At 44.5% G+C, this 14,680-nt stretch overlaps 1 protein-coding gene across 2 annotated transcripts in view; it reads left to right on the forward strand.

The window, feature by feature from the left end:
* Positions 1-283: 283 nt before the first annotated feature.
* Nedd4 (NEDD4 E3 ubiquitin protein ligase) overlaps positions 284-14,680 on the forward strand; it is a 99,230-nt gene continuing 84,833 nt past the window's right edge. The window contains exons 1-3 of one of the 2 annotated variants that reach the window (XM_057768499.1): positions 284-446; positions 7,873-8,038; positions 8,961-9,034. In XM_057768499.1, the coding sequence (XP_057624482.1) occupies positions 403-446; positions 7,873-8,038; positions 8,961-9,034 (284 nt within the window). In that variant the 5' untranslated portion in view covers positions 284-402. The remainder of the gene's footprint in view (positions 447-7,872; positions 8,039-8,960; positions 9,035-14,680) is intronic. The other variant, XM_057768498.1, reaches the window with a different exon arrangement.

Here is a 14,680-nt window from a genome sequence, read left to right on the forward strand (position 1 = left end):
GGGAGACCTGTTGTTGAGCAAAACCGCAAGGTAGTTTCTCTGCGGAAGAGCGACGTCCCCCATCCCCGGCCTCCCCCCGCGCCTGCAGAGGCGGGGGCTGCGGGTTTCAGCCACCAACCATTCCAGCCCGCGCGCGTCCCCGCCGCAGCCCTGCCACGCGCAGGCGCGCGCGCCGGCCGAGCTCCTTGTGTCTGGAGTCCCGCCACGCCTGCTCCAACCCAGCCCCCCGCGCCCGAGCCCAGCCACGCGCGCAGCCGCGGAGGGCGCCCCGCCCCTTCCCGCCGCGCGCCCCTGCACCCCCGCGCGTTCTCGGGGTGGGCCTCAGCCGCAAGGCCGCCTCCTGCCCTTCCTCTCCCGCCGCTGCAGCCTGGGAGGGGCGGTGCGTCCAGCGTGAGCTCGGACATGGCAGCCGAAGAGGCGGAGGCGCCGGGGCTCCCGGAGGACGAGGTGCGGGGCGGCTGCGGGCCGCTCGGGGGTCCCCCATCGAGGCGTGGGAGGCCGGTGATCCGGGCCCGGGCTCGACCGCGCGCTCTGGAGCGGGACACGCGGGGAGGGAGAGGTGGGGAGAGGCGCGCACGAGGCGGCTGCGGGGAGCAGGTCCCCGCTGATCAGGGCCGTCGCCCTCCCTGGCGGCCTCCGGGGGCCCTGGCTGCGGCCTGGGCGCGCGCAGCCTTTCGGGGAGGGCGAGGGCTTGGGTGGGGCGACATCCCGGGGCCCAGCATCCCGCTCCAGCCGCAGCGGGAGCCGACGGAATTTAGCGACTTTCCTACCATGGCTTCCCAGAGGCCCGGGTGGGAACGCGGGGAGGTGGGATTCCTTCGACTCCGCGGCAAGTGTCAGATGTGGGGAGTTCACACTTTGTTTCAGGCCTTTGTTAGGGTTTTTTCAAAAAATGAAGGCAAAAGAAGTAGAAATACTTGAAAGAACCCCCCACAGCTGTTGGCTTTGAAAAGCGCAGCCCCAGGATTTGAAGCAGGCAAAGCAGTCTGTTACAGTCGAACGACTTCATCGCGACTTTGCCTCGCGCTTACTAAAAGTGAGGCCCTCTTGGGGAGTGCTTCGATGGAGCTGGCGGTTGTCTCAAATGGGTGGGGCATTAAAGGCTTCGTGTGTTTAACAGTGACCCTTTCAGATTGTACGTGCGTGCGTGTGTATATGTGTGTGTGTGTGTGGCGTATGTGAATCAAATCTGCGAATTCCTGTTACTTAATCTAGCGATCACATGTAGCTTTTATCAAGATTGAACCCAATTAGCTGGAAACCCCCAACCCCCTAATTTCTGTTCCTTTCTCAGGTACCTCCAAACACTATTGTAATGGTCGGCGCCCTCCAATTCCCCCACTTCCCCGAAAGCTTTTTGTTTATAAACAGAGAGCACTTTATTAATGTCTAATAATTATTGCAGGGTATTTTGAGAACCGTTTTTTGTGCTGCAGTTAGAATTTGATTTCTTAGACGATGATTGTATTTTTTTTTAAACATGGGTGGGATGGAAGCCATATTAAGTGAAATAAGCCATCTTAGAGAGATGGATACTTAAGATTTTACTCCCGTGAAATCTAAAAAGTTTCTGTCGTAGAGATTGTGAGTGGAGGGGCTGGAGACATGGCTCAGTGGTTAAGAGCGCTTACAAAGGACCAGAGTTCAGTACTCAGCACTTTCATGGGGCGACTCAGTAATGCCAGCCCCAGAGATCTGATACCTTCTTCCAGTCTCTGTGGCACCTGTGCAAGAGCGCGGACACACACACACACACACACACACACACAAGAATAGTTCTCTATTTTAAACGTGGAGAGTAGATTGGTGATTACCAGAGACCCAGAAGAGCAGTGGGGGAGAGAGGCAGGCAAAGGCAAAATAGTGGGTATTGAGTCATAGTTGGGAACAGTTAGTTCTGCTGGACTGTTAAATGCATGCTGGGTTGAATGTCTGTATTCTTCAGAATGTTCCAGGAAGGGCTGTAGAGATGGCTCAGTGGTTAGGAGCAGTTGCTACTCTTGCAGAGGACCTGGGTTTGGTTCCCAGCACCCACATGGTGGTTTCCAGCCATCTGACCTCTGTGGAAGTCAGGCATGGACACGATGCATGTGGATACACTCAAATAAGTAAACCTTTAGAAGAAAGTTCAATTCTCAGGCGATGGCGGGCGGACGGATGGCTCTAGTTCCACAGTCCCCGAAGCAGTGCTCAGCCTGCTCTCTAGCTAGGTGTGACAGTCTGACTAGTCCCTGTTGTTGTGTCGAAGGAGTTAGAAGGAGATCATGCATTGCTGCCTAACCATCCAGTGTGGAGGACCTCAAGCTGGCATCCCACCCTATCCTTGGGCTTTCTGCTGCTTCCTGGAGGCTGGCTCTCCCAGATTGCTTTTCTCACCTCCTTCCAGCAGAGCCAGCTGATCATAGACTAAATACTGCTTAAGTTATCTTCCGCCATCTCTTTTCTCCCTCTTGGCCCAGTATCTGTATTCCTCATTATCACTTTCATCTGCCCAGCTGAACTAAAGATCGGGGCGGCAGATATAGTTGCTTAGCAGCAACTGGGGCTGGGAACTCCACTTTGCCAGTAAGGACTCTGATAGCCCCACGATGAAGGTCTACATGTGCATCCCATGACTCAGATTTCCTTCCATCTTTTTGTGTCTACTTTGTGCACATTAAGGAAGAGAGTGAGGCAGGAGGATAGAGACGGACACGGTGGTGAGCATCCTCCTTTGCGGTGGTAATTGGGTTATTAATATTTACTCAGCAGACGTTCATTAAGTGTTCTGTGTGCATTGTGCCAAGCACCAGGGAGTCTGAGGGAATAAAAGACTACCAGCCTCCAAGGAGTTTACTGTCTGGTGGAGAAGACAGAAGACGACTTGCTTTCTGGTTGTAATTGGCAGCTCATTGATGTCATTTGGCAGTGATTTTCTGGTTTATCACAAAACTAAATGGGGGCTTGGAACACATACCATACCCCCCTCCCCACCACCACTTTATTTGAGGATGGAAACATGGCAGCTGTGTTACCTTTTGAACTCATAGACAAGTCTGGGAGTAGGCAGCCCTCTGCTGTTGAATAAAAGTGGTTGGGCTGAGGGTGTGGCTTAGTTGGTGGAATGTTTGCTTAGTGTGCCTGAAGCCATGGATATACTGCATATACTAGATGTGGTAGCCCATGCTTTTAATCTCAGGACCAGGGAGACAGAGGCACGAGGAGTTCTGTGAATTTTGAAACCAGTATGGTCTATATAGCAAGGCCCAGGACAGCCTGGGCTTCATAGAGCGACCTTGTCTCGGGGGTGGGGGGGAGTCTAAGGTCATCTAGTGGCCATCATAGCTCACATCTGTAATTGCAGCACTTGGGAAGCTGAGAGCCAATCACCTTACTGTAAGACCAACCAGAGCTATACTGTGAGCCATCTCCAGATGGCTCAGAGTTAAGAGCACGGCTGCTCTTCTAGAAGTCCTGAGTTCAATTCCCAGCAACCACATGGTGGCTCACAAACATCTGTGATAACCTCTTCTGGCCCACATGCATACATGCAATCAGGACATTGTATGCATAATAAATGAATAAATCTTTAAAAAAAAAGGAAATGAATTTGAACCAAGGAGAAAAATGAATAGAAATGGCATGGAATGTAGAGAATTGTAGTTTAATCTTCCACAGCGATTAGGCACTGACTCATGGCCAGTGATTATTAAAGCATACTGAAGTTGGATCCAATTCCTCTTCCACTTTAAGATGAGTTTTAGGTCTTCCATGTATGTCCTGTGGAAAGAGGTCCTATTTGCAGACATTTTACCATTGGAGCATTAGCCTACATGAAGCAGTGTAATGTAATTTGCACGGCTTGCTCGGATGGTCACTTGGAATTAACAGCAGTGGAAAACAACTCCCATCACCCTTTTCGTTTTTGAACAGAGTCTCACTATGTAACCTGGAACTCTTTGTAGACCAGGCTGGCCTTGAATTTAGAGAGCTGCCTGTCCCTGCTTCCCATGAGAATGCTGGGATTAAAGATGCCAGGCAGTTCTCACCAGTCTTTGGTAGGAGAGAAAGGAAGAGGGCTTAGGGATTGTTACCTGATGTCCTTCCAGCCTTCTTCCAGAGGGGCACTGCCAGGTCTTTTGAAGTTGGTAACTGTTTCCTCATTAGTTAGTGTTTGTGAGAAGTAGGTTGTAGGGAAGTTTCTGTACCCCAGCAGCTCCAAGTAACCACTCAGAGACTTATTATTAATTAAAAATGTTCAGCCAATAGCTCAGGCTTGTTTCTAGCTAACTCTTACATTTTTAATTAACCCATATTTCTTATCTATGCTTTGCCATATGGCTTGGTACCTTTTTTCAATATGGCATGTCCATCTTCTCTCTGTGATGGCTGGTGATTCCTCTAACTCCACCCTTCTTCCTCCCAGCATTCCCTCTGTCCCAAAAAATCGTATCGGCCAATCAGCTTTTTATTAAATTTGAGTGACAAATCTTTACAGTGTATAAAAGGATTATTCCACAGCAGTAAGATTTTTAGATGTATTTACTGCAGATATGGATGGAGATGGAGTCAAAAAGGTCACCACTTTGTTTCTTGGCTTTTTCTGCTGACAGGCATCCATGTGTGAGTATTGAATTTTCCTACAAAAGAATTACAGTGTTGAGGGCTGGGGAGAAGGCTCAGCAGTAAGATCCTTGCTGCTCTTGTAGAAGATCTGAGTTTAGTTCCCAGCACTCTCATAGGGCAGCTCACAGTTACCTGTAACTTGAGCTCCAGAGGACCCCCATACCACCCTCTTTTGGCCCTCACAGGGACCCACACACAGACACACACATATAATTAAAAATAATAAAAGTAGACTATAGCAAAAAAGAATGCCAGTGTCTGAGGCTGGAGATAGAGGTTTATTGGCCATGTGCCTGCCTGGTTTATGGGGGTGATGGTGCACGCATGTAGTCTGGGAGTAGCGGCAGGGAGATTAAAGCTCAGGATGTATCGAGCTGTATTCTGCATGTCCGCATGCACTCTACCAGCGTAGCTGTGTCTCCAGCCCTGCTTTTTTCCCACTCAACTTCATAGAAATATTATAAAACTCCCGTAATTTTTTCTGACATTTTAGAAATTAAACTTAACGTGTGTGTGTGTGTGTGTGTGTGTGTGTGTGTGTTCATGTGTCATGGTGCACGCATGGAAGTTAGAAGACAACTTATGGGAGCCAGTTCTCTTCTCCCACAATGTGGGTCCCACCCAGGATGTGAACTCAAGTCAAGAGGCTTGGCAGCAGTACCATGGAGCCATTTTGCCAGCTCTTGTGAACTTTAACGTTTTTTTTTTTCACTTTTAGTCTTAACTGAAATTTTGTTTATTTTCTTTTTTGATTTTTTGAGACAGGGTTTTTCTGTGTAGCCCTGGCTGTCTTGAAATTCACTCTGTAGATCCTGCTCGCATTGAATTCAGAGATCCTCCTGCCTCTGCTTCCTGAGTGCTGGGATCAAAGGTGTGCCACCACTAACCAGTGAATTTTGTTTTTTCCCCTTCCTTCCTTCCTTCCTTCCTTCCTTCCTTCCTTCCTTCCTTCCTTCCTTCCTTCCTTCCTTCCTTCCTTCCTTCCTCCCTCCCTCCCTCCCTCCCTCCCTCCCTCCCTCCCTCCCTCCCTCCCTCCCTCCCCCCCTCCCCCTCCCTCCCTTCTTCCCTCCTACCCTCTCTCTTCCTCTTTCTCTTTTTTTTTTCTTTTCAAGACAGGGTTTCTCAGTGTAACAGTCCTGACTGTCTTGGCACACACTCTGTAGACCAGGCTGACTTTGAACTCAGAACTCAGAGATCTGCCTGTCTCTGCCTCTTTGTTGGGATTAAAAGAATGTTCCACCACTGACCAGCGAATTTTGTTTCTTATGCATGTTGTGTGAGGTAGTGAACAGGTGCCATCTTTAACTTCTTGTTTTCTCTCAAATCATTTGTTAAGACCACAAAAAATTCAAGGTGTTGGGGATTGAAATTGTGTTGGGTTTCTATATTATTTTGGAGAAAATAGACAACTTATTATTAAATACTTGAACCCACAAGCAGAGAGAATATCTCCATTTATTATATCCCTTGTGTCCTTCAACAGTATGTGTAACCTTATTAAAGTCTGTGCATTTTTATTAATTTTATTTCTGTTTCTTTTACAATTTTAATACTTTTGGGGGTGGTGGGGCTAGATTTTACTGGGTAGCCCCAGCTGGCCTTGAACAGAGTTCTGCCTGCTTCTACCTTTTGAGTGCTGGTATTAAAGCCACACTAACACGGGGGAGGCTCTTCATGAGGAATGACCTAGATCAGGTTGGCCTGTGGTCAGGTCTGTAGGGGTTGTCTTGACTGTTAGTTATTGTAAGAAGACCCGGTCCATTGTTGGTGGCTCACATCTCTAATAACTTACTCTCAAACAGCTTATTGTCTTAGTTACTGTCTTATTGCTGTGAAGAGACACTATGACCAAAAGCAAGCTGGGGAGGAAAAGTGTTTATTTGGCTTACGATTCCACATCACAGTCCATCAATGAAGGACGTAGGGCAGGAACATAAACAGGGTAGGGACCTGGAGGCAGGAGCTGTAGAGGTCACTTACTGCCTTTGTTCTTCATGGCTTGCTCAGCCTGCCTTCTTACAGCACCCAGGACCACCTTGTTATAGCAGCCGAGGGTTGGCCCCACGCTCAGTGGGCTGGATCCTCCCACATCAATCACTAATTAAGAAAATGTCTTAAAGGCTTCTCTACAGCCCGATTACCCCCCCCCCCCCCAAGACAGGGTTTCTGTGTTACAGCTCTGGCTGTCCTGTAACTAACTCACTTTGTAGACCAGGCTGGCCTCAAACTCACAGAGACTCACCTGCCTCTGCCTCCCAAGTGCTGGGATTAAAGGTGTGAGCCACCACTGCCTGGCCCTACAGTTCAATCTTAAGGAGGCATTTTCTCTATTGAGGTTCCCTCTCAGATGACTGTATTTTGTGTCAAGTTGACATAAAACTAGCCAGCATACATAGCAAATAAAAAGTTAGATGTGGATGTCTGTGTGTATATAAATAAAAGAGAATGAACACAGTGTTACCAGGCTGTGCACCGAGTTTATGGAAGTATTTCTTATACCAAACTGTCCTGCAGATTCCTTTGGCAGGGGTCCCAAACAGTGTGACAGTGGGAAAGGTGGCTCAGGGCATGCAAGGCCGTGCTTACTCAGACTCTGATCTTGACTGTAGATGTGATGTGTTGAGTAGCTGCTTGAATTCTGCCTTGATTTCCCCTCCACAATGGACTGAGGAATTTGTAAGCCAAGTAAATTCCCTAAGTTGCTTTTGGTTGGGGTATTTTTCCCCAGTAGCCAAAGTGAATCCATATCTACCCTCTTTAATATTTACTTATTTATTTATTCATTCATTCATTCATTTATTTATTTATTATGTATACAATATTCTTTCTGTGTGTATGCCTGAAGGCCAGAAGAGGGCACCAGACCTCATTACAGATGGTTGTGAGCCACCATGTGGTTGCTGGGAATTGAACTCAGGACCTTTGGAAGAGCAGGCAGTGCTCTTAACCGCTGAGCCATCTCTCCAGCCCCTCTACCCTCTTTAGATTTGAACTATTTCTAACCTGTAGGACAGTTACAAGGGGTGTGACACATGCTACTATAGCCATGAACTCAGGCCACAGCATGGTAACATTGTGTTTATTCCTTTTTATTTACACATGGACAGATAGACTCACATCCAACTTTTTATTTGATAAGCCATTTGAGAGTAAGTTACAGAATTTGTGTTGTTTTCTTCCTAAATATTTTGATATGTATCTCTTTAGAAAGTATAATGTTTTTATTGATTGAGAATTTCATGCAATCTTTTTTTTTTTTTTTTTATGGGTATGGGAGTTTTGCCTGGATAAGACAGAAGAGGGTGTCGGATCTCCTGGAAGTGAAGTTACAGACGGTTGTGAGCCACCATGTGGGTGCTGGGAGTTGAATCCAGGTTCTTTGGAAGAGGATCACTTGCTCCTATCCGACGAGCCATATCTCCAGCCCCACAATGTATGTTTTTAAATTTTTATTTATGTGTATGGGTGTTTTGTGTGTATGTATGTCTGTATACTGTCTGTGTTCCTAGTGTTCATAGAGACCAGAAGAGGACTTCATATTCTGGAACTGAAGTTATAGATGGTTGTGAGCCACCATGAAGGTGCTGGGAATTGAATTCAGGTCCTCTGGAAGAGCAGTTAATGCTATTAATTTCTGAGCTTAACTGCTCAGTCATTTCTGCAGCCCCATAGTTTTCTTTTTCTTTCTTCCCTTATTTATAATTTTCGGGATATGATCTCACTGTATAATCCTGGCTAGCCTGATTAGCTGGTCTCAGATTTCAAAGAGATCTGCCTAGTGCTCCCTCCCAGGGCTTAAAGTGGTATACCACCACACCCAGCTATATATTTGTATTATATTTGGATCACATTTACCCCACCAACTTCTCCCCCTAGTTTCCCTCAGATGATATGTCCTTCTTAAGTTGAAGACATTCTCCTATAAGATCTCATTCCACTATGATATACAAAGTAATTGGTATTTGACATATTACAGTGTGTTTACTATGCTATTATTTATACCTATTTGATGAGACTTTAAGAATAATTACCTTTCCTTGGTAGTTATTACAAATGACTGAGCTTTTGATTTTATGTTATGAACACAGCAACAGTGGTAACTTCATTAGTTATTGTTTGTCATTAGATTTTCTTGTAAAAATGTCAAATTCTTACTGAATGTAATAACTAGCTCTTTTGTATGTGATCAACTATAGCTAAAAATAGCAATTTCTATTTTTATTTTCTTTTATGTAGCTTTTAATCAGGTTATCGTTAAAGATTTCTCTAATTTTAATATTATTATTGTATTAGATTATTTTGTATTTGATAACTCATAATTATCTAAAACTAAAACAGAACGTTGTGTATTTTAGGATAACACGCGAGTTGTAAGAGTGAAGGTTATAGCTGGCATAGGCCTGGCCAAGAAGGACATCCTGGGGGCCAGGTAAGTATAGTATATGAGTTGAGATTTTAATTTGACATTTCTTAGTTTTTTTTCTTGAACTTCAATTAAATGAAAATTTGAATGATAATATTAGCACATTTTGATGCACAGTGAAGTTATATTTCTTGGTATCTGAATTACTGAATTTGTCAAATTAAAGAGTGTGATAAATATGGATTTATTATTGAGTTCTGCTTCCAGAAATTTATAAGATTCTGTTTCTCCAAATACTTTAGCCGATAACAACCATAATCTCTGGATACAATATAAAAAGTAGTTCTCTGAGCATAGACTGAACAGAGCAGGGCAATGCTAGTGGGGATCCACACCTGCAGAAAAGAAGTGGAGAGTCCTTCCCCATTGTGGAAATTAGTCTGAGCCGGGCGGTGGTAGCGAACGCCTTTAATTCCAGCACTTGGGAGGCAGAGGCAGGCGGATCTCTGTGAGTTTGAGGCCAGCCTGGTCTACAGAGGGAGTTCCAGGACAGCCCCAGAGCTACACAGAGAAACCCTGTCTGGCAAAAAAAAAAAAAAAAAAAATGACTCTGAAGCTGCATAGAATCACAAACTGGAGCAGTGGTTGTCGTCTTCATAGCCTGGAGATCTGGAGCAGTGGGGCCTGTGGTGGAGAAACGGCAATTTGAAGTAAGCGTGGCAGTGGTGAGGATTCTGCAAGAAAAGAAGCTGGACTCTTAGCTCATGTCAAAAGATCTGAGCAGAGAGGCATTGCCCAACAGAGTTTGTGACCCTTGTCCAAATAAGATAGATAAACAGAGGAAAATCACAGAACCCAGAGTCTCTGTAGCTTCGTTTACAGTGTCCATGGTACAGCGCGTAATCACCTGACTGTAAAGAGCCAGGGAAGTGGAACACACAGAGTCGATAAAGAACATATGAACAGGAGGTGGTGGCGCACGCTTTTGTTCCCAGCAGTTGGGAGACAGAGGCAGGAGATCTCTGAATTTGAGACCTGCCTAGTCTACAGAATGAGTTCCAGGACAGCCAGGGCTACATAGAGAGACACTGTCTCAGGAAAAAAAAAGGAAAAGAAAGAATATATGCTCATTGTTAGTCAAAACATTACAAGTCTCAGGAATAAAATAGAGGCCTAAATAAATAAAATAAAAGGAAAATTCTGAAGCTAAAGTACAGTATTTGAAATTAAAATGCTCGGGGGGTTGTGGTAGCAGAATGTGGAGCAAAGATGAACTGGACTTACATCAAGAGGAGTCTTGCCAATTAGAAGATGATAGATATTAAGGAACAATCTGTCATACTAAAATTCAGAAAGGATGGAGAGCTAAATAATGAAGTAAACATTTTTGAAGAGTAAGTGTTCAAGCCATACAGTGGTGGTGCATGCCTTTAACCCAGCACTTGGGAGGCAGAGGCAGGTGGGTCTCTGAGTTCTAGTCTACAGAGTGAGTTCCAGGATAGCCAGGGCTACTCAGTGAAACACTGTCTGGAAAAACAAACAAAAAGAATAAGTGAAATCAGTGATACACATAATCTTTTATTATCGAAAATATCAGCTGGAGAGATGGCTCAGCAGTTAGGAGCCTGTACTGCTCCTACAGAAGACCATTTCCAGTGTACTGCCTGTGACTAACTCCAGGAGATCTGACGCCCTCATCTGGCCTCCACAGGCACTGCACCCACATGCACATGCACAACTTAATTCTTTCTAAGGAAGAAATGTTAAAACAACTTGTTCCTGGTAAAGAGAATTGATGCCAGATGGAAACTCAGATTCTCAGAAAGGAAAAGAGCATCAAAAACAATAAATATCTAGAACCACACTTTTTAAAAATTTTGATTTATGTGTGTGGATGTTTTGTCTTTGTGTATGTACATGTATGTGCCTGATGTCCACAGAGGTCACCAAGGGTGTTGAATCTCCTGTAACTGCAGTTACAGATGGTTTTGAGCTACCATGTTTGTGCTGGAATCAAATCTGGGTTCCTTGTAAGACCTTATACTGGGCCCATTGGAATCATGGTTCACAATCTTGTCTTACGGATTTGTATTATAGATTAAAGGAATGCTCATGGCAATTACAGCTTATACTACTGGGATGTACACTGGACGTGTGTCTGCTGTGAACCTGTATGGAAGAATGTTGTGATAGAATGCATAGGTAAAGGGAGTCATTAAGGACATATAATAGAAGACATAAACCATCCACAGTAATGCAAAGAATTAAAGGTTTTTCAAAAGCAGAAATTTTGTTTGGTTTTTTATTTTATTTTATTTTTGGTTTCGAGACAGGGCCTCTCTTTGTAGTCCTGGCTGTCCTGGAACTTGCTCTGTAGACCAGGCTGTCCTTAAACTCAGAGATCTGCCTGCCTCTGCTTCCTGAGTGTTGGAGTTAAAGGTGTGCTCTATTGTGCCTGGCTGTAAAAGCAAAAATTTAAAAATAAAATTCTTTTTTTTTAAAATAAAATTCTTGAAAAAATTAAAAAGCCAGTACAAAACAAATCATTTTTTTTTTATAAATATAAAGGAGGCAGGACAAGGAAAGGAAGACATAAGGAGTTGCAGACGTGTATCCAGTCATGCCAATAATTACATGAAACATTAGTGGAAAGAAATAAACTCAAAGTAGAGGTTATTACAATAAATTAGAAAGTAAGACTCATTAGACACCGTGTCCCATTCCTATAATTCCAGCATCAGTGTGATTGTGAGGTCTAAGCAACTTCAAAAATCCAGGGCTGGCATGGTCTGTGTTGGATCCCTGGTAGTGAGGGATGTATGGGGGCAGGGAGTGCAGAAGGGTCCTGCCATAAAGTAGAGGGTGTGTTGGAGAACTTGAGGGGCTGACGAGACGGCTCAGGGTAAGAGTTCTAGAGACTGGAGTTTGGTTCCCAGCGCCTACATCAGCTAACTCAACTATCTATAACTCCAGCTCCAGGAGATGGATCCATTGCCCTCCCTGGCTTCTGCAGGCACTGCATACGCGTACATATAAATAATGAAACAACTCTAAAGAAAGATATACAAACAGTGACACACCTAAGTTGGGGAAAATGGATTCAAAACTGGGATGATAAAGATTAAAGTGAATACATTGAAATCTGATGAAATAAGGCTTCAACATGAAACTGTTTCCAAATATTTCACAATAATAATAAAATTATCAGAAATTTGTAATAGTTAGAAATGGCTATATGCCTTTCAATGGAACTTGGAGATGTAGAGGTCAAAATTTGACAGAATAAAAGGGAAAATAGAAAGTTTATAATAATGGATAACAACACTCGTGCCTTTCAAAATTGTTAAACCAGATACATTAAAAACCAAAATCACAGAAACAGTTTATAGCTTAATAGATCTCAGAGGGAAGAATGAAGTGGACCTCACCTGGGAAGTGATAACAGGGGAGGCCCTCGGAGTATAGAAATGTGTTAGTGTATATAGGTGAGGGCATTGCAGGCTGAAGACTTTGGGACTCAGGGCATATATAACCCACGTTAATTCCTATCATGGAGATTCTACCTGCTGGAGTTTAGAGCAAGCTGCCGTGAGTATCGTGGTGTTGTTCTATCCCTGAGCTGTGTGACGTGTCTGCACATTCCATACTGTGTGTGCGTTCAGTGGGAGCTCATGTATTGACCAACTGCGGGGTGTGGTCCTCAGGAAGTAAATATGTAAATCAGCCACACTGAGGAAAAGGAAGGAAATAGAAGTCCATCTTACTGTATTATTTCTTCTGTGTATATGTAAACATGCACATGCCATGCAATGGCATGTAGATGGAGGCCAGAGGACAGTTCATATGAATCAGTTCTGGGGGAATTGAACTCAAGTTGTCAACCTTGGCAAGGGCTTTTACCCACTGAGCCCTCTCGCTGATCCCAGACTATTACCAGTGTATTATATAAAGACCTAAGAGGTAGGTCAGATGAAATGTTCATACCAGTCACACATCTGACAAGACCTTTAATTTTAACTATCTTTTATGTCATATAACTCAATAGTAATAAAAATTAAAAATTGAATTAAGAATGAGCAGAATCACTGAATGTAACAGACAGTATAAAATATCTAAATGACAGTCTCTGTCGGGGTAGGTTAGAGTTAGATTTCTTTTCTTTTTCTCTTTTGAGATGGTTTCACTATGTAGCCCTGGCTGACCTAGAGCTCCTATGTAGATCAGGCTGGCCTTGAACTCACAGAGATGTGCCTCCTAAGTGCTGGGATTAAAGGTCACCATGCCCGGCAATTTTTATAGTTTTTATTTGACATTATATAGTTAGTTGTAAAAGCTATAGATAAGATTAGAAGGGAAATGTAGAAAACAGGAGGCCGGGGGATATCACCATGAATCTAGCAGATGATAGAAAAGACAGAGGGACTGAGGACGTAGGTCAGCTTGCCGAGAATGCACCAAGTTCTGGGTTTGGTCCCATCAGCACCAAGTGAACTGGATGAGGTGATGCCCGCCTGTAATCCCAGCACTTGAGATGGAGGCAGGAGAGTCGGGTCCTTCTCACTTACATAGAGAGGTTAAGGCCATCTGGGCTACAAATAACCCATCAGGAAGAGAAGAAGAAAAAAGGAATTCATAATGGTGTAAGAACCGAGAGATGAGTGTTTCAGAGCATTTTCAGAACAGATCTGAGGACAGAGACAGAATCTAGACCTTGTGGTTCTAGAGAGCCATGGGCATGAAGGGAGGAAGCGGGAGGTCACTGTTGGTTGAGACTTCTTTTCTGTGGAGCAGGTGCTGTAGTCTCAGCTCCCGGCCATCCCCCTGCCGTGTAGTCTGCACAACTTGGAGAGAAGAATAATAGCTGACTGTGATCCACAAAAGCTGTTTTGAACAGTGTTTGATGCGGAGTAACTGCTGTCTAAGTGTTATTACCAAACATTCTCTTGTAAAGTTTAGCTGAAAAAGGAAGAAAAAACATGTTCCACTTTGTTAGAGGAAGGAGGGGGAGTCAGGAACGGAGGAGTGTCAAAACACATTGATATACCTCGAAAAACTAGGTCAAAGGGAAAACTGGAGGATAAAGGAGTTGGTGGGGGGCGCTGGACAAGTGAATCCGCCCCACACAGGAGGAGGACCGGAAGGAGGTGGGTTCTAATTAGTGCCAGTGTTGGGAGTGGGCTTTGTAAATCAAGATGAGAAGGTTTATGAGGAAGGGGGAGGGGTGGAGAGTAAGTGGTGAGAAGGGCCAGCACTCGCTCTGAGATATTCAGAGAGAAAGGGAGATTTGAGTGTGGCTGCCCAAGATGTCCTCGCTCGGTCTCTGCTCTTCAAAGCCCGTGTGTCACAAGATGTCCTCTTCCCTGTCTTCCTTTAGTTGGGTTCCCGGGACTGGAGAGATGGCTCAGCAGTAAAGAGCATTGCTTCTCTTGCAGAGAACCTGAGTTTGGTTCCCAGTACCTTGTCAGGGAGCTTTGTAACTCTAGCTCCAGGGGACCTACATACATGACACACACACACACACACACACACACACACACACACACACAAAGGTGTATCCCACCATGCTTGGAAAGGTGTAATCATTTTTAATTGCAGTTCATCTTATTTTAATGTAATTAAAGATTTAACTTAGTTTGAAGACTTAAAATTTTAAGATCTATTTATTTTCAGTTATGTGTATTTGTGCATGTTTGTGTGAGCTGATGTGTACCG

This window comes from Chionomys nivalis, chromosome 4, assembly GCF_950005125.1.
Source record: "Chionomys nivalis chromosome 4, mChiNiv1.1, whole genome shotgun sequence".
NCBI classification, from domain to species: Eukaryota; Metazoa; Chordata; class Mammalia; order Rodentia; family Cricetidae; genus Chionomys; species Chionomys nivalis.